Genomic DNA, 18536 nt, shown 5'->3' with positions numbered 1-18536 from the left:
CACGGCCACACCCCGGAGGCAGAAACTCCAGGACTGCCCTGAGTGTGAAAAGGTCTGAAGGCTCCGGGCAGGGGCAGTGGTGGAAACTTCTCTTCCCACCTGGTTGGAGTTTCTCAATATCCTGCTAAAGAGGCCCTGGCTCCCGGCAATCCAGATACCACCTCACTGCCACACACGCCCCCCCCTTCCCCAGACACCGCAGCAAACCCCCCATCCCCTGGGGACACTGCCACCCCACACACACACCCGCAGCACCCTCCCCCATCCTCTGGGGACGGGGTCTGAGGAGAAAGCGCAGGCAGGACGGGGGAGAGGTCTCCGTTGATTCCCAGGAGCAATGCCTCAGACCCCGGTCCTCAGGAGGAAAAGTTCTCTTGTCCCCTCTTGCAGTAGTCAAGGGAAGTTAGGCGGCTCCCCGAGGTCCAAGCCCACAGCAGGGAGGATGGGCTGATGGTTTAACAGGACCAGGGTGCTGACCTCAAGAAGACGTGGCCCCCGGAACACCATCCTAGGGGAGCCTGAGAAGCCCACTGAGGAGAGGACATCACAGAAGTGGCCGAGCCCCCGAGTCCTGCTGTGACTGTGTAGGAAATGCACAGAGGCCCACAGCTCCCTTCCCCAGAGCCTGAGCACTCGTCAGACCGGAGCTGACCCTGGGGCAAACTGCTCACTCAAGCCAGGGGCCTGGCTCGGAGCTCACACTCCCCGAGTGTGGACTCCACAGAGCAACCCAGGGTTTTGGTTTCTCCTTTTTCTGCCCATTTTGGCCAACGCTGCCCCAGGTTCAGGTGGTCAGGAGTTGGCAGTGTCCCTTCTTGGTCAAGGGGCTCACAGAGTGTGCTCTGCAAAATCTTTGAATTCCAGAAGCAGATTGCCACCTAGCAGTGACCTACTGAACCAACCACTCTGACTTGATAAAAACGCCCAGCATAAAAAATAAATGGAGACATAAATAAAATTGCTTATGTGGTAGAACTGATGAAGCAGACTACAAGGGAATTCATATTTTCACTCTTTTTGCGTTATGTTTGAAATTTTCCTGGAAAAGAAGTGTTTTAAAATGTCTGGGATGCCTGGGGTGGCTCAGTTGGTTGAGCGTCCGACTTCGGCTAAGGTCATGATCTCACAGCTTGTGAGTTAGAGGCCCGTGTCGGGCTCTGTGCTGACAGCTTGGAGCCTGGAGCCTGCTTTGGAGTCTGTGTCTCCCTCTCTCTCTGCCCCTCCCCCGCTCATGCTCGGTCTCTGTCAAAAATAAACATTAAAAAAAATTTTTTTTAATGTCAGCAATTGCCCCTAAATTAATTCTTCCAGACCCATACAAATTCCCAGCTAAGCCTTTAGAAATATTTGTCTCTAATTACTAGAAAAATGTTTTTAAAGTTTGTTGTGAGAGAGAGAGCGAGCGAGCGAGCGAGTGCTGGGGCAGGGGGGCAGGGATGAGGGCAGAGACAGGGAGAGAGGGAGAATCCCAAGCAGGCTCCGAGCAGTCAGAACACAGAGCCTGATGCGGGGCTCGAACTCACAAAACCATGAGATCATGACCTGAGCCAAGATCAAGAGTCAGACGCTTAACCAATTGAGCCACCCAGGCGCCCCCCCCCCCCGCCCCCGGAAATTTCCAATGACAATTTTGGGGGTTTCAGAGACCAGGCCAGAAGCTTGAAAGTCACACTCTGATTACTGGGCACCAGAAATCTCTCCAGGAAGCAAAGAAATGCAAATGGATGTGGCCTGTGGTTAAAAAGATGGTCAGAAGTCCTCTCAGCTCCGGGAAAGAGCCCTGGGGGACACATGTGCCACTACCGCCCCCACAAACACAAAGAAAGATTCACCAGAACTGCTGCTTCTTTATAAACACAAGTACATAATGTTTATTTGAAATTCCAATTTATTACAAGTTTACCCTTGAACGGGGCCCTTCCTCCTTAAAGACAATTAAAAAAAAAAAAAAAACAACAAACAATTCAGGTGTCACTGAAGTGGGAACACAGGATTCTCACTGTTAACAAGAACAGACTGGCTCTAGGGTAAGAGGCAGGGGGAGGTGTTGGTGGCTGGGATCACGGAACTGTAGCATCAGTGCTAACTCCGAACCTGTGGGAGAAGGGACAGTAAACCTATCCAGCAGCCACTGGAGCAAATCCCCCCCCCCCCCCCCCGCCCCGGTCTCTGGGCAGGGTAGGCGGGCGAGACAGGGAACACACCTTGAAATTCAGTATTAAGAGGCTTTATTCTCCAGTTCTAGGAGCTGCAATCCCCTTGGTGGACATGTTTTCCCTTAACTTAAATAGTTACAGAAGAGCTGAGGTGCTCACATTTGCTAAATTCAAAGCTGGTAGAAAAGAAAATTAAACCCTGTTTTGCATTTTATCAAAATCTGCCATAAAAGGGAAAGAAGACTAGGAAGTCCTGCCCAACCAGAGCCACTAACGCCAGACTCCTTGCGGAAGGGCCGGCAGAGCTCCTCCACGCCCCCCACCCCCACCCCACGCGCAGCTGGCGGACCGGCAAGATTCAGCTTCGTGGGGACACGGTGGGGGGAAGCGGGAGGTGGCGGCTGTAGATGGAGGCGGCAGAATCGGCGGTCGGGGCAGGCAGAGGGACAGCCCTTCCCCCCCAGGTCCCACCACCTGCCCCGATGACCCTCCAGCCCGGCTTCTCTGAAGGAGAGAGGATGGGCTGAGGGAGGAGACGGGGCAAAGTAAAGCGAACACGTTATCATATAAACTGTACTGTACATGTGCCAAAGCAAGATGACAGAAATATCTTACAAGATGTTCTTTATACAATATCACTGCTGAAACAAGCAACTTTTAATAACTAGAAAAGTCAATTAAAAAAAATTAAACATTTAAATTCTTCCTGCTTTTCTTCTCCCCTAAGAGCTTGTCTGGTACGTGGGTGGGCTGGGCTCCAACACCCCTCTGGCCAGACCCATTGAAGTAAAGGATATACGCATGATTATAAGCAGGACTCCAGTCTCTAAGTGAAGTGCCTTAGGTTTTTTGTGGGGTTTTTTTTAGTTTTTTTTTTTTAAGTTTTTTTTTTTTTTTTTTTTTTTTTTTTTTCCTGAGGGGGTGAGGTGGGGTGGGGTGGGAGCAGGGAGAGAGCTGTCACAAACAGGGGGAGGGTTTAGATTCAGGAATGGCTCCGGGACGTGTCCCTTTACTCTGCCAAGAGCAACTCAAAGGAGCACAAGTGTCTCATGATGCTGGTGAATACAGAACGTGGTGTGGCACTCACTGATAGCGTCACCTGAGGGAGGGGGAGCGAGACACAGAGGATGGGCTTGAAGAAACAAGACTGGGTGTAAATACAGATTAAAAAAAATCAACACCACCTCCCCAGTTGGCCTGATTACCCCCGATCCTTCTATGTAATGCAGTAACCCCTCCCCTAGAGACCAGAGGCTTGGCGCTGTTGTGGTGGCCAAAGCGAGAGGGACCCCGGGAAAGAAGGTTAAAGGACGGGGGCTCACGACAAGGGCTGTACCCCCAGCCCCTCCCTGGACACTTTCAGGGCCAAGGCTCTCGTCTACCACCCGCCGTGTCTCTGGGCAGAGACCACCCAAGAGCAGGTTCTCCAAAGAGCTCTGTGTGCGGAGGGCCCTCTGGAGAGCTGGGGAGGGCGGCAGAAGCTCGGGATGACGGGCACTTCGGGACTCCCCGTGACTCCCTCCCTTCCACACTCCTGTCCGCCTTCCTCTCCCGCCCCCCGCTCACCCTCCCCAGCTCTCTCCACTCCCCCCACCTCAGCTCCCTTACCAGGGCCCTGCCTCTCTATTTCTTCTGCCTTCGTCCCCTGGACTGTCCAATGGGCTCTGACTCACTGTCCCCTTCATCTTCAGCAAGCCGATCGGGAAACTTCTTGCGTTTCCTGCGGACATATGGGTGGCCAGGAAGGTGTTTATGCAACAGAGCCACCAGACACTGTTCTGTCTTCACCATACAGTTTAGCACATGGCTGCCCCGGCAGTTGTAGAGCTCAGCATTGGTAAACACTTGCTTCATGTCAGTAAGAAACTCCTGCACAGAGCGGTAGCTCCCACAGGAACATTTGTTCTGCATTGTCTGGAAGTCCATGGGGTGGGTGATGACATCATAGTAATCCTCGGCCTCGTCTCTGGTCACCGGCTCCCTGTGGAAGAGAACCAAACGGAGATGTGAACGTAGCCTCGAGAACAGACACAAACCTTGTTATCAAACCACCGCTCCCAGAACGCCCGCCCCTGCGGAGATCGGCCAGCTGGCAGGCGGAGAAGAGGTGCGTCCACCTTGTACGAAGTGCTCTCCCTTACCAGTTTGGGAAGCTAACTCCTCCACCACTCACACATGTCCTAAACGAAGGGATCAGGGTGGATCCCACGGCCTCCGCTCAGCACGCCCCGGGCCAGCTGCCTATCTGCACGCCCTGAGAACCCACAAGGTGGGTCCTGCTTCCCTGTGCTGGAGACACAAAGCCCACCTGAAAGGCCAGCTGAAGCGGTACTTCACAATCTTGTGGAGGATCTCTTCACACTTCTGCAACTCCAGGCTTTGCCTCCGGGAGCTCCGCTTGGTCTGGAGTACCTGGCACCAAAAAAGAGAGACATGTTATTACAGGTCCAAGAGAAGAGTGGACGGAAGAGAAAATGTGTGTATCTGTTTTTTTTTTTTTTTTAAAAAAAAAAAAAAAAGGTGTTCAACCATTTTCTTGGAGCAGAGATAGTCAACATCATCTGACATTCAAGTCAGGGAGTGCGCTCAGCCAGGGGGCAGGCGTCTTCCCATCAGCCCACTTGCCTCCTCCCTGCAAGGGGAGCAGCAGAGGGCAGGCAGCAGTTGCCGTATTACAGCCGTCCTGCTGGAGGTCAGCTAGAGAGCCCACTGTCACCAGGACGGCGGCCTGAGAGCAGATGGACCTGGGATTATGTGCACACCATGGAGGGGTATAAAACAGCAAGTGCGGAGAGCTGGACTGGTTACAGGGACCACTGGCGGCTAACTCTGTGGGGGTGGAGGGCCTGAGGGAAGAAAAGCCAGAGGCACGACTCCTTTCCCGGGCTCTCTGGCTGCAGGCATGTGGGAGCTAAGTGGCTGAGGAGGAAAGGGCGGGTGTCCCCTCCAGGGAGTTATCACTGCTGCGGCTCACAGTGGTCAGAGCCACGGGCTTGAAGAGTTAGTTAGGGTCGGGCCAGCAGAAGGATCTCACAATGCCCCCGAGCTCCCTAGAGGCTCACTTTATGCCCCCAACCCCAATTTGCTCTGTCAGAATAAGTTAATTTTCAAGAGCCCCTTTATTGTTCTTGGAAGCTCAAGTAAAATCTGAAGTAAAACCACTAAAATTACATTGGTTGGGGGAACAGAGGGGAGGGTAACACCCCTCCACGACAACTGTCGGCAAAAGACTCAAGAGTGAGTGAGGCTCCAACATTGCTGACATTCCCACAATGGAGACCCAGCCCCTCTGAGCCACTGGAGACACATGGATACTATTTTAAAATCCCTAACAAGTCACAGGCTGCCTATTAACTAGGGGAGACGATATCTGCAGGCTACAGCAGGGGAATGCCGGACATAGCTGCTCCCGGAGGGCCTGCTGCCTCCAGGCCCACCCATCTGCCACACGCAGCAGCCTGCAAAGTTGGGGAGGGGGGCGCCAGGGGGAGGCTTCCACCTGTTGCACACTGGCAGGGGAAGGGGGGAGCGTTAGAGGGAAGGGGAGAAATCACTTACCAGCTCCTCCACCTCAGCGTCGTCCACAGGTGGTACCTTCGGCCGAGACTTCCTAGCAGGATGAGGCTTCTTGCCTGGCCGTCGTCCTGGCCTCGCTGCAGGAGGGATGACACCATGCTTGCCCCGGACAGTCTTTCGAGGTCTCACTGAAATAGAAAACATGGATTTGGAGTCGAACAGCTGAGGAAGAAGGGAACACATCTATGGAATGGGAAGAGCACCCAGTCGAGCAAAGCAACGGCTCCCCGTGGTTGTAAGGAGCTCTTACAGTTTCTCTCTTGCCTTACCTAACAGAACACTTTAAAGGTAGAGAAGGAGATGAACGGATAGCTTTCATCAACTGCCAAAGACCTGCTAAGAGTCTCTTCGGTAGGCTCTCTTCAGAACGGCTCTCTCTGCCCCACTGTTCACAGTCACTCCTGGGAACGAACGAGTCAGTGGTGAGCTGACTCACCCAGGAGGAGAGGCCGTCTGCTAACAGGTCTGCCTGGAATTCCCACAGCCCCAGCTCAGCCTGTCAACGTACGTCCTTACGTGGAGGGGGGACTCTGAACGTAGAACACTTCCTAGTTCCCCAAGGAATCCTACATTCACCACAACCTTCTCAGAGAAAAGCAGATACCTATGCAAAGTCTCCCTCATCGAATCCAATTTCTGGCTTACCCTAGTCCAGCTTTCTTGCATTTCTGAAAACCACAGACAGTGGACCAGGCCATTTCCACAAGAGCCCTTGCCCACAACCCCGAAAGGAACAATAAAGAATACAAAGACTCCCAAGATGACCTGTGTCTCAGGTTTACAACAGGTGGTCAATGTCAGACAAACCAACATTTCTCAATTATGTCCTCCAGGAGCGATGCTCTATAAGGATTAGCTCAAAGCTTCTCCACTGAACACAGGGAGGTGACATGTGGACAGAGACGGGGGTATACACAGTCAGTGACACAAAGAATCAATAAACAGTGTTTTACATTCACTTCTGGACCCTGATAACCCTTCATAAGCTATTTTAAGGTCTCTAAGCTCAAGACCAGGCTTGAAAGAGAGAATAAAAAACTGACAACAAGGATGAAACTCAAAATGCTAGAGACAGCCACCAACCCAGGGCCTCGAGCTGTACTAAGGAACACATCTTTGGTGGCCTAAAAGGTGCAGCAGACAAAGGACTCAGAGGTATACTAATATTTCCTAGACCCTTTTAGCAGACAAGAACCTAGAAACCTGGAGAGAGAACAATTCCTTGGAAAGAGAAGATAACTCACAAGTGAAAGCATCCACTACTCCGAAAACAAACCAAATGAGTACACTGTTACATTCAGAATCTATTCCCAGACAACCGTGCATCTGAAATGCACTCTCTAGCCAGCAGATGAAGTCTCTTCCTGTAAGGGACTACGTGTCTCCTTACCCTGGATAACTGGAAAATTATGCCTGGGGAATAAAAAAAAAAAAAAAAAAAAAAAACCCTCTAGGAATGAGAGAAATTAATGGGTCTCAAATTAGAGCCCTGCAGGACTGGGAAGATGGGGGCAGGCGGGCACACCCAAACCTCTCAAGGTTTTAGCAGCACCACCGCCAGAAGACTGGTCACACCAAACACCTTCTCAGACTCTATACCAAGATGTGAATGTTCAGAGTGCTGTGATCTTGGGAACTGTATCATCTGTTCAAAAGCTCATCAAAATCTTGACTTGTGGTCTCTTTTCTACCAACCTACAAGGAAGGGTATATACTCTGCAAAGGAGAAGGCTGTTGAAAGTCTAGACTGCAAGACTTTAGGCTTAAGCATGAAAAGGACTCATGAAAAATGACCATCACAGAAGTGAGAGAGTCAACGAAGTAAAGTGTAAATGATGAGGCCTCCCCAACCCTGGCTCCTGCTGGCATCTAGTGAGAAACAGATCTGAACCTTCCAAACAACCACCCTAACCCATGAGAAAACAAGTCTTCTCTTTTTAAAACCAGCAAACCTATAGACATACATGCCACATAAATGAGAAAAATCACTGTAACCAGAGAAAAAAATCACTTCTCTGACAGCAGCACTGCACCAGAGGCTAAAACAACCGTTAAGAGATGACAATGGGCCTAGACCTTCCTTACCCATTGTCCCCACTGTCCCCACACACTGAGAGGTTTGAATCAGGAGACTCGTCATCAACACACTTGGGGGCTTGAATTCCACTCAATCTTGGACCAACTGGACCTACCATAGGGCTGATCCAACCTCCCACTAGGAAAGTGGTTAAATGGCATCTTGAAAACCCATTTGAAACTATGGCAGTGGAGTCACCCACCCCACAGCCACAACATGTGAGAGCAATGCTGGGTGGGGGTCCGCTGCCAATGCAGTCTTCCTAAGGCAGCCTGGAAAACTGTGAGGTCAACTATGAAGGCAAACTGAATACTTACATCGCAAACCAGCCACCTCATAATCTTCTTCCTCCTCCTCCTCCTCCTCCTCTTCTTCCTCTTCATTGCTCTCATCATCTTCACTGTCCTCAGAGGCAGACTCTTCAGTGTAATTCCTGTGGGGAGGGAAAAGCACGTAGGGAAGGACCGTGGTTCTAGGCCTAAGCGCTCCTGAGGAAGGATGAATTCCCACACCCCTGTAGCTTTCTCCTCTTCACCAACTAGGCAGGTTTGATGACAAGGCCAGGACACGGGAAGCAGAACGAAAGCCTAAGCTTCAATGGCATCTCTCCCCAACCAGGCCATAAATGCTTTGGATGAGACACCAACAGCACCAGAAATCAAGCCCAAAATACAACCCCACCTCTCCTCACATAAAACAACACAAAACCTGTTTCTTTTGTCTCAACAGAATCAGCCAGGTAACATAACATTTCAGATATGAAAAGTTGCTCCCGACCTTGGGGCAGACTGAACGAACGAGCAGCCCGGACAGGTGTTACTCCACCTTGATGGCCCCGTTCCAGGAGTGGGACAGCTTACAGATGACCACGACATCAAAGCAATGCTAATCCCGGCTCTGAACAGCTGGTCTAAAGCCCCGCCATTTCAGAGGAGTGTGCCTTACTCGGCTCTCAGTGTGGCTGGAGCGGAGTGAGAAATAACTGAGTAACGCTGTCACATGGGGTCAGGATCAAACAGCTCTGCCCTCTCGGAGACCAAGCCAGAGCACCCAGAAGCTGCCCTTTCACAACCTCCAATTGCAATGTGGGAAACAACGGGATTAACTTGGCCATTATGAAGGCATCTCCTCTTTACAAGGCCCCGGTGTTCGGCCTTGTGGGAGTCAGGGTGGTGAACAAAGCACCACCTCCACTCTCAGGACAGCAGCAATCTCCTGGAAGACAGTCACTTGTAAGCCTAATCATAGAGGCACGATGCACCAAAGACCGCAAGACTGGATGCTCACTTGGAACACAGAAGAGGAACAACTAATTTTACGAATACAAAAACACTTCAAAAAAGTGAAATTTTAGGTAGGCCATAGGCAGTTCCCTCAGTACTGGGGAGAGGGAATATTCCCAGCTAGGAGGAACACACAGAGGCAAGGATACCCAATGAACAGTCTGTAACAAGCACACAAAATGGGAATAAGGGCTCATAAAAACAGACCGGGGAGGGACCCCACGTCAGGCTCTCAGCTGTCAGCATGGAGCCTGGAGCCTGGAGCCTGCTTTGGATTCTCTGCCTCCTTTTCCTCTCTCTGCCCCTCCCCTGGTCATGTTCTCTCTCTCGTTCTCAAAAATAAATAAATGTTAAAAAAAATTTTTTTTTTAACACAGACTGGGTGCACCTAGGGCTCAGTCAGTTAAGTGTCCAACTATTGGGTTCAGCTCAAGTCATGATCTCATGGTTTCATGAGTTTCAGCCCTGCACTGGGCTCTGTGCTGACAGTGTGGAGCCTGCTTGGGATTCCCTCTCTCTTTCTCTCTATGCCCTTGCCCTACTTGTGCTGTCTCTGTCTCTCTCAAAATAAATAAACAACAACAACAAAGACCAGCATTCTATAACAACCTCAAAAATTAGGCCCAGGAATTTGGACTGTATTTCTAGAGGCAGTGGAAAAATTAAGGTTTTTAAACAGGAGAGTAACACGAACAGATCTCTGCCTTATGTAAACTCTTCTGGTATCACCACAAAAGCTGGACGAATAAGAGGGGGAAAGATTGGAGGTAAGGAATTAAGAAGCCACTGGAGGAGCCTAGATGAGAGAGACAGGAGGGCCAAATGACAGCAGGGACCATGGAGAGTACACAGCAGATGACTGATTTTGTAAGACGTCTGGACACACAGATAATGTCTGGCAAATGAGCATGGAAGTTGAGAGAGAGGAAGACTTTCAAGTTGACAGCAAAGTTGTAATTGTGATCAGGAAGGAAAACAACAGGTATGCATAAGGAAGGTCAGGAGTTTCAGGATTTTTAGCGGTGGGTGGTTGCAGAAGTGATCGCAAATCAAGAAGTGGCCCAAGTGGAAGTAAAAGGCAAAAGGAGACATACTGCTAGGCAGGATCAAGAAGACACAGAACGTGTCTCACAATGAAGATGAGAAATGTCAACATCAAGCTAAAGTGAAATCAGAGTCCTTTGACCTCTTACTGTAATACCTTAAATGATCAGGCTCCATACGCAAAAGATGAACTTACAGCTCCTTAGAATAATTCAGTTTGAATAACTAAAGCTTAATTATAAACCAGCCATTTCATCTGTTTTTAAAAGAAGAAATTCTCACCTGCCACGGGAGTTGCGCCTGGCAGTAGCAGGCTGGCAAGCGGGGCACTGCCACTCACCATCTGGCACCTCATAGAGGGCTGGCCTCAGACAAAACAGGTGGAAGGCTTTGTTACATTCATCACACAAGATCAGTTTGTCATCCTCACCTGCAAGGAGATAAACTTGTAGAGCACTGTCGGGAGCACAGCAATGGTTGGCAAGCTGTAACAAAGAGCCACTCACCCACCCTCCATTAACGCCATAGGGGAGCCAACAGTCTAGCAAACTGTTATCCCTTTTTAGAAAAAATGCAGTCATTTCTGAGAAGAAATGAAGCATAACTACACTACTCGTAATTTAACACTCAGGTCTTCTGACTTCTATCCCCAAATCCAACTCCATCTAGGAGAGGACAATTAAAACATTTACAAAGTGGCAGCAAATACCAAGTCCTAGCAGGAAATGTCACTGCTCCTCTCCCACTAAGAAACAAACCCCCATGAAGTATTAACATTTCCTATCCATCCTCTTCCTCGATACCCATCTGATATCGTTCTCTTAAATCACTCGGTTTCAAAATATATGAAATCAACCTGACATGGTCACTTCCCTCTAGAACATTTATTCTAAAACAATGTTGAGAGCAACTGATGGGTTTTACACAGGATCTTTTCATCCTTGGGAAGGGAATTAAATCCTAACCTAGTTCAAAAAATAACTTCAGCCACTGAGAAGGCACTTGAGGGCTATTAGTCATTAAGTTCCTTTTACACGGGTTCTGAAAGCTAAAAGCATTAAAGAGTCCCAAACGCCTTGCTCTGTAGGACTGTGACAGTTGGCCCAAACCTGAGTATTCTTCCCAATGCACAAATACTGCCCTCTGCTGGTAGAATATCTTACTTCATGGATGACTAAAAACTCAGATTTAAAATTGTAGGTTAATTTTGTTCCCTGTAGAAAATTTAAAGATTGGCAAGATAAACCGCTCTTATATTCAAAACTGAGGAACAAAGGGTTTTCTCTGATTTGCTGTCATGTTACTTCAAAGAGCAGCATTTTACAGATCTCTAGAAAAAGGCAAATTCTGTTCCATTACACTTGAAAGTTGTACACAGAAATCTTCAGGGGGGGAAATATCTTTGGAATGGAAGCCCCAGTCCCTATTACACTCAGACACACAACACTGATTTAAATATACCTTTCTTTCGACAAACTTTGCATCTAGCATTTTCTGCTGACATATCCCACTTGATACAGGCATCAAGCATCCCAAGTAGAACATGCATTCTGGAAAAAGTCTGAGCTTCACGGATTGCTGTCTTCCATTTCTCCAGAGCAGACGCAACCTAAACAGAGACCACATCAGGTCAGCGCTGCCACAGCGACCTCAAGGACATGACATGCAGACTGTTGGCGAAATGCTGCCAGAGAGCATGAACTGACAGCATCAGGAACAGGTGGAGGGGTGAGAGAATGCTGGATACATTTATCTCCTAGGGCTTTTCCAGTCTCACCCATTTAGTTTATAGAAGAAATCAAGGCTCTGAAGAGTGGGAAAAACTTACCAAAGGTTACATAAAGAATTAAGGCAGGGGATGGGGGGCGGGGGAGGGTGATCAGACACCTGTCTCTTCCAGTGAAATCCACCTAAAGATTTAGTGTCATTTAAAAGCACGAACACCTGTGTACACGCTAAGCATGCAATAACGTCATGTAGCTACCGCAACTCTGGTCAACAAGATGATCGGTTTCTGCGTTATGTGCCACAACCCCAGTTTACAGGGCCTGGAAATTATAGTAAATACTCTCCATGAAACATTCTACAACACTTAAAAAATATTTTAATTTTTTTTAAATGTTTATTCATTTTGGAGAGAGATAGTGTGAGCAGAGGAGGGTCAGAGAGGGAGACACAGAATCCGAAGCAGACTTCAGGTTCTGAGCTGTCAGCACAGAGCCCGATGCAGACCCAAACTCACAAACTGAGATCATGACCTGAGCCGAAGTCAGCCACTTAACCGACTGAGCCACCCAAGTGCCCCAACACTTAAAAATACTATGCACTGATCTGAAGTATTCCTCTTGACTTTATCACCAACTTGTAAGTGAAAATTTCAGAGGCCCAGGGCTCAGACTCACTTCTTCCCGGGAGTTCCTCTCAGCATAATAAGCACTGCCTCTTCCCATCTTCAGAAAATGCAAATTAATTCAGAATAAGCCAGGGAAAACACAGTTAGGAAGGGGGAGGAGGGGTTAAAACTCTCAACAACAGGGGCACCTGGGTGGCTCAGTCGGTTAAGTGTCCAACTCTTGACTCGATTTCAGCTCAGGTCACGATCTAAGGTTCATGAGATTGAGCCTGCATTGGGCTCTGCGCTGACGGTGTGGAGCCTGCTTGGGATTCTTGCTCTCCCTCTCCTTCTGTCCCTCTCTCACTAGCACGCATGTGTGCCCTCTCTCAAAATAAAAAAACTTAAAAAAAAATTCAATGATAAACACAACCCTCTCTCCTATAAAATATACATTCTAAGGAAAACCAGAAATGCCATTTTTGGATAATTCCTTTATTTGTATTACTGTTTCATTAATCAAAAGGTGTTTATATCTTCAAAACATTTCTTACCTCAATGATGAGGTAAGCATCTGCATAAACAAATGCCTCTAAAGGGATTATCATTCTCAGACAGTCAGAAAACACAGCAGCGATGGACGAGGGAAAGCTTGGGAGCTACACCGGAAGCTGAGAGATTAGGTCATCCTACTGTCATCCACCTTTTGGGGATCGTATTGCTTAATCCGGCCAACCTGGCCGTAAACTGAACTCAAATTCAAGGAGCAATGCCTACTGCTTTTACAACTTGGCTACCAGGCCTAGCTGACTAACTGCTGCACATCTCTGCTCTACCCTAGGCAGAGGTCTATTTTAAGTAATATAGTCTTTATCTTATAGGAAAGGCTAGTTATCCTGGAAGCCCACAGGCTTTAAAATAGAGCTGCCAAGGGACAAAGACCGTTGAGCTACTTCTGAAGCTGTGGTGTGAGGTTTGAGAGTGGGGAACAAAGGCTGCCCTTTCTCTTTCTTATGGAAACAGAGAACCACAGAGAGCCCTGTGTGTATCAATTCATGAATAACAAGAATACGTAATATAAATACAACAAAAAGTCTATTTAAGGGGCAGCTAAAATTCTAGTAGAATCTGGCTCATTCCTTACTCCAACCTCCACTGCAGGTAATTTCAACATCTGCCTTCAAAATACAGTACAATTTCCTTCCTTCCCTCCTCAGAGCTCCTCAGTAAAATGTGAAGTCCACAATCGCAGCTTGCCTCACTGGGCTGGGCTGTTCCCATGATGCCAGGGAGAGCTGACCTATGGTACACAGATTCTTGTAGCATGGTAACAACCCACATGCCTTCAATGGAATACAAATTTAAGAATTTTAGGTTCAGGGGCACCTGGGTGGCCCAGTCGGTTAAGCATCTGACTTTGGCTCAGGTCATGATCGTGCAGTTCCTGAGTTTGAGCCCCGCGTCATACTCGGTGCTGACAGCTCAGAGCCTGAAGCCTGCTTCAGATTCTGTCTTCCTCGCTCTCTGCCCCTCCCCCGCTCATGTTCAGTCTCTCACTCAAAAATAAGTAAACATTAAAAAAAAAAAAAAGATTCAGTCCTTAAAAAGAGTGCCCTAACAGACAGAAATGGCTCAAATGGGCTTTGCTGTCCTCTAGTGGACAGACGCACGTGAGCATTCAAGAGTCCTATTAGCATATAGTACCCTCTTTTTTTTTTTTTTTACTATTTCCTATGAATTACAAGATTTGAGTGCTCAATAGCACATCTGGCCTCGTTAAAATAAAAAAAAATTTTTTTGGAAGATCCTGGAAATACGCTTACTTAACCTCATTTTAATACAGACTTGAAACATAATTTACGTTAACAAGTTCACCTGTAAAGAAACAATGGTTTTTCGTGTATTTGCAGAGCTGTACAACTAGCGGCATAATCTTAATTCTAGAACATTTGCAGCATCCCTGAAAGAACCCCTGCACCCACTAGTAGCCACTCCACATCCTCCACCCTAAACCCACCACTTCCCCAGACCTAGGCAACCACTAATTCACTTTTGGTCTAGAGATTCTCTTATTCTGGACATTCTGTATACCTTTTGTGTGGCCTTTTGTGACTGACTTCTTTTACTGAGCATAATTTTTCTAGGTCCATCCACATCGTAGCATATAACAATACTTCATTCCATTTTAACTGCTGAATAATAACCACTGAATGGATAATTCACATTTTGTCTATCCATTCATCAGTTGAGGGACATCTGGGGTATTTCCATTTTTGGGCTATTATAAATAATACTGCTATGAACATATGTGCACATTTATATAATCTTCATTTACTATTTTTGCCCGAAGTCTCAGCAATTTGGGGCCAGGTCTCCTTCACATTTCTAGATCCCCAATTCCAGTGCTCTTGACATCATAGATGCTGGACAATCACTAGCATCCTGTTAAACCCACTGAGTTATCCACTTAGACCAGCCTACATTCCAACCAACCTCTAATTTTGAGGGCAAAACATTAGGCATTCAAGATTTGAAAGACCATCCTGTTCTCCTGTCACTGTAAAAACTTCCAAACAGTCTAGCACATTAAAACAAAAACCCCACACCATATTCAAGACACTGGGTTTTTTGTTGTACTTTTAAAGACACTGTTGGGGTGCCTGGGTGGCGCAGTCGGTTAAGCGTCCGACTTCAGCCAGGTCACGATCTCGCGGTCCGTGAGTTCGAGCCCCGCATCAGGCTCTGGGCTGATGGCTCAGGGCCTGGAGCCTGTTTCCGATTCTGTGTCTCCCTCTCTCGCTGCCCCTCCCCCGTTCATGCTCTGTCTCTCTCTGTCCCAAAAATAAATAAAAAACGTTGAAAAAAAAATAAAGACACTGTTTTCAAACCAGATATACAGTGGCAACAAAGTTTTGACATTCGACACTGGTGGTATCCAGTAAATCCTCTAGGTCTTACAATGCTGCTGGAGGCTAAACACATTATTCTGATGGAAAATTCAAATCTCTAGCATGTTTAAATAAAATTGGTCCCTAGGTAGAAGTGGATGTAACAGAATCAAGGGGAAGCCAGCTTACCTGCAAAGTTCCCATTAATCCTTTCACTAACAGTAAAAAGGCAATATCCTATCTTGGCTAGGATATGACAAGGCTTTCAACCATATTCTTCCACAAAAGAACATTTAAAATGGAAAAACAGATAATCAAGTTTAGGGACAAATGCATCCAAAGTAAATAGCCTAAAAGAACTCAGGATTTTGCCAATTTATACAACGGCTTTCCCACTTAATGCAAAAAAAAAAAAAATTAAATAAACATTAAATATCTGAAATCATCAACTATTACAAAAAGGGATTCGAGAAACCATCTACTTTTATAAGTAAGGAAACTGAAGCCCATTTTAAAGACATATTAGTTCAAGCAACCACCTAGTGCCAGCTGAAAAACCCTAGCCTGTGCTAAGTGGAAACCTTCAAAGCAAAGGGCAGTGGAAAATTTCAGAGCTGTGGCAAAGTTGACCTTTGGTCGGGAACTGCAAGCAGGGCATAATGCCATTTTAATGGAGAACATTGTTGAACTACTTAGTAGGCAACCTAATTGATTTTCCAAGAAACTCTTCCATGCTTTCCATTTGTGTACCATGTGTCTGGGCCCCAAGGTTAAACCAGCAAAATGCTCATATTTTCCTCCCCGATCAAGTTAAGAATGAAGTCTCATATGACAAGCTAAAAAGAGGTTACTTTGCTATGGGGAGGAATATTAAAAAAGAACTTTTGACAAGAATTCTATAGCTACTGCTGCGCAATGAGAAACTGTTACTGGCAAAGAAATGTCAAGGGAACATCACATCAAGAAAGAGACTCTTCTGGATACAGTTAAAAATAAAGCCCATGTAGGGGCGCCTGGGTGGCGCAGTCAGTTAAGCGTCCGACTTCAGCCAGGTCACGATCTCGCGGTCCGTGGGTTCGAGCCCCGCGTCGGGCTCTGGGCTGATGGCTCAGAGCCTGGAGCCTGTTTCCGATTCTGTGTCTCCCTCTCTCTCTGCCCCTCCCCCGTTCATGCTCTGTCTCTCTCTGTCCCAAAAATAAGTAAACGTTGAAAAAAAAAATTAAAAAAAAAAAATAAATAAAGCCCATGCAGTACTCAGCAAGGCTAAAACTGAGGCCTAATGAAAAAAGACTTAGCAAAGGAGACTATTAACCATCTAACATCTTAGACTTCATCTAGAAGCTTACCTGAATGCCGTGCCACCATCAAAAGAGAACACAGAGAAGTGGGAATTAAATCCCAGGAAGATACCAACATGTGTGGAGTGTTTGAATCTAAGTCATGAATTAACAGTTAAACCTTTATTGGGGTGCCTGGGTGGCTCAGTCTGTTAAGCATCCGACTGCGGCTCAAGTCAAGATCTCACAGTTCATGGGTTTGAGCCCCGTGTCGGGCACTGTGCTGACAGCTTGGAGCCCGGAGCCTGCTTCAGATTCTGTGTCTCCCTCCCTCTCTGCCCCTCCCCACTTGCGGTCTGTCTCTCTCTCTCTCTCAAAAATAAATAAAAACATTAAAAAAAAAATAGTTAAACCTTTATCGGACTGAATCTTAGCTCTCTGCTCTGCTTACCTCCTTCCCAAAAGCATCCTTTTATCATGCTTCACCCTTGGCCTGAGGAAGAAACGGAGGGTAACTTGACAACAGTGTACAAATACCTGAGGAGCTTTAGAGAATAAACTCATTCTGTGTTCTTATCAATTTGGAGGGAAAACAAGGACCGGCTGGCCCGTGAGGAGAAAGCCAATGTCAGCTCAATCCAACGAAGCCTATGTGCCCTTCCACGACTGGATTAACTCCTACTTATTCTTCAAAACCCAGCTGACATGGCCTCTCCTCCGGCCCCGCTTTCCCCTAGGTACCCCTCACAGGCAGGCTGGCTCCTGCACTTTCTCATCAGCGCTCGGATGCCACCAAGACCATCCTTCCCATGCCAGCGGGACTCCTTGAGGGCAAGGACTTCTGGCTTCTACTCATCACCATGACCTCCAGACTTCCCACACGACTGGCACAAGGCAAGTCTTTACCAGATGTTTGTGAACAGAAGGAAATGAGGGAGTGGAGAAAAATCAAAAACAGGGAAAAGTGTTCTTCTATGGGATAATGCCTGGGACCACACCCTTCATGTAGTGTTTTCAAATTCTTTTCTTCCTAAGTAATCTTAAGCAGAAATCTAATAGACAAAACAAAAAAATGGAGCTAATTATTCTAATAAAGAAAAACCAGAGACATTTCATCAGTAAGGAATTAAGATACTGAGAAAACAGTGTCATGTGGATCTATATGGACTGAAAGCAGACAGACAGAGATTATGCTGAGGGGTGAAAAATCGCAGAACATTATGCAGATGACTCCATTCTGTACAACTGCCATAAAACTATCTTCATATGTATACAGAAAACACACCAAAGTACTAAAGACTGATATCCTTGGGGAGCAACACCAGGACAGGAGTGGTTTCATGCTTTACGGTACCTCTCACACTGGATTTACTTACAATGAGCATGTTACTTTTAAAACTTAAAAACCAAAAAAACTGGATATCCACATGCAAAAAACTGAGGTTAGACCCTTACTCTACAAAAATTAACTCAATATGAATAAAAAATTCATTTAATTATTAATTTTTTTGAGAGAGAGAGAGAGAGCACTCGCGTACACACACCCGTGTGCACAAGCTAGGGAGGGGCAGAGAGAGGGGGAGAGACTCCACGCTGTCAGCACAGAGCCCAACGCGGGGCTCGAACCCATGAACCACGATATCATGACCTGAGCCGAAATCAAGAGTCAGGTGCTTAACTGACTGAGCCCTCCCAGGTGCCCCTGGATCAAAGATTTAAGTGGAAGAGCTCAAACTCTAAAACCTGTAGAAGAAAACAGAGGGGAAGGACATTGGATTTGTTGACACTGGATTTGGCAATATTTCCTGGATGTGACACTAAAAGCAGAAGCAGCAAAAGAAACAACAGGTAAGGTGAATTTTGTCAAACTTTAAAACTTTTACACATCAATGGACATCACCAA

General features: G+C 47.1%; 1 protein-coding gene across 3 annotated transcripts in view; it reads right to left on the bottom strand.

The window, feature by feature from the left end:
* Positions 1–1844: 1844 nt before the first annotated feature.
* BAZ1B (bromodomain adjacent to zinc finger domain 1B) overlaps positions 1845–18536 on the bottom strand; it is a 72719-nt gene continuing 56027 nt past the window's right edge. Inside the window, exons 14-20 of one of the 3 annotated variants that reach the window (XM_053213213.1) lie at positions 11598–11745; positions 10419–10566; positions 8127–8242; positions 5715–5860; positions 4465–4568; positions 3765–4137; positions 1845–2094 (exon numbers count right to left, since the gene is read on the bottom strand). In XM_053213213.1, coding sequence (XP_053069188.1) covers positions 3780–4137; positions 4465–4568; positions 5715–5860; positions 8127–8242; positions 10419–10566; positions 11598–11745 — 1020 coding nt within the window. In that variant the 3' untranslated portion in view covers positions 1845–2094; positions 3765–3779. Of the gene's footprint in view, positions 2095–2211; positions 4138–4464; positions 4569–5714; positions 5861–8126; positions 8243–10418; positions 10567–11597; positions 11746–18536 lie in introns of those variants that run through there. The other 2 variants (XM_053213212.1, XM_027041958.2) reach the window with 2 other exon arrangements.

This window comes from Acinonyx jubatus, chromosome E3, assembly GCF_027475565.1.
Source record: "Acinonyx jubatus isolate Ajub_Pintada_27869175 chromosome E3, VMU_Ajub_asm_v1.0, whole genome shotgun sequence".
Taxonomy (NCBI): Eukaryota; Metazoa; Chordata; class Mammalia; order Carnivora; family Felidae; genus Acinonyx; species Acinonyx jubatus.
This window is presented reverse-complemented; position numbering and strand designations above follow the sequence as displayed.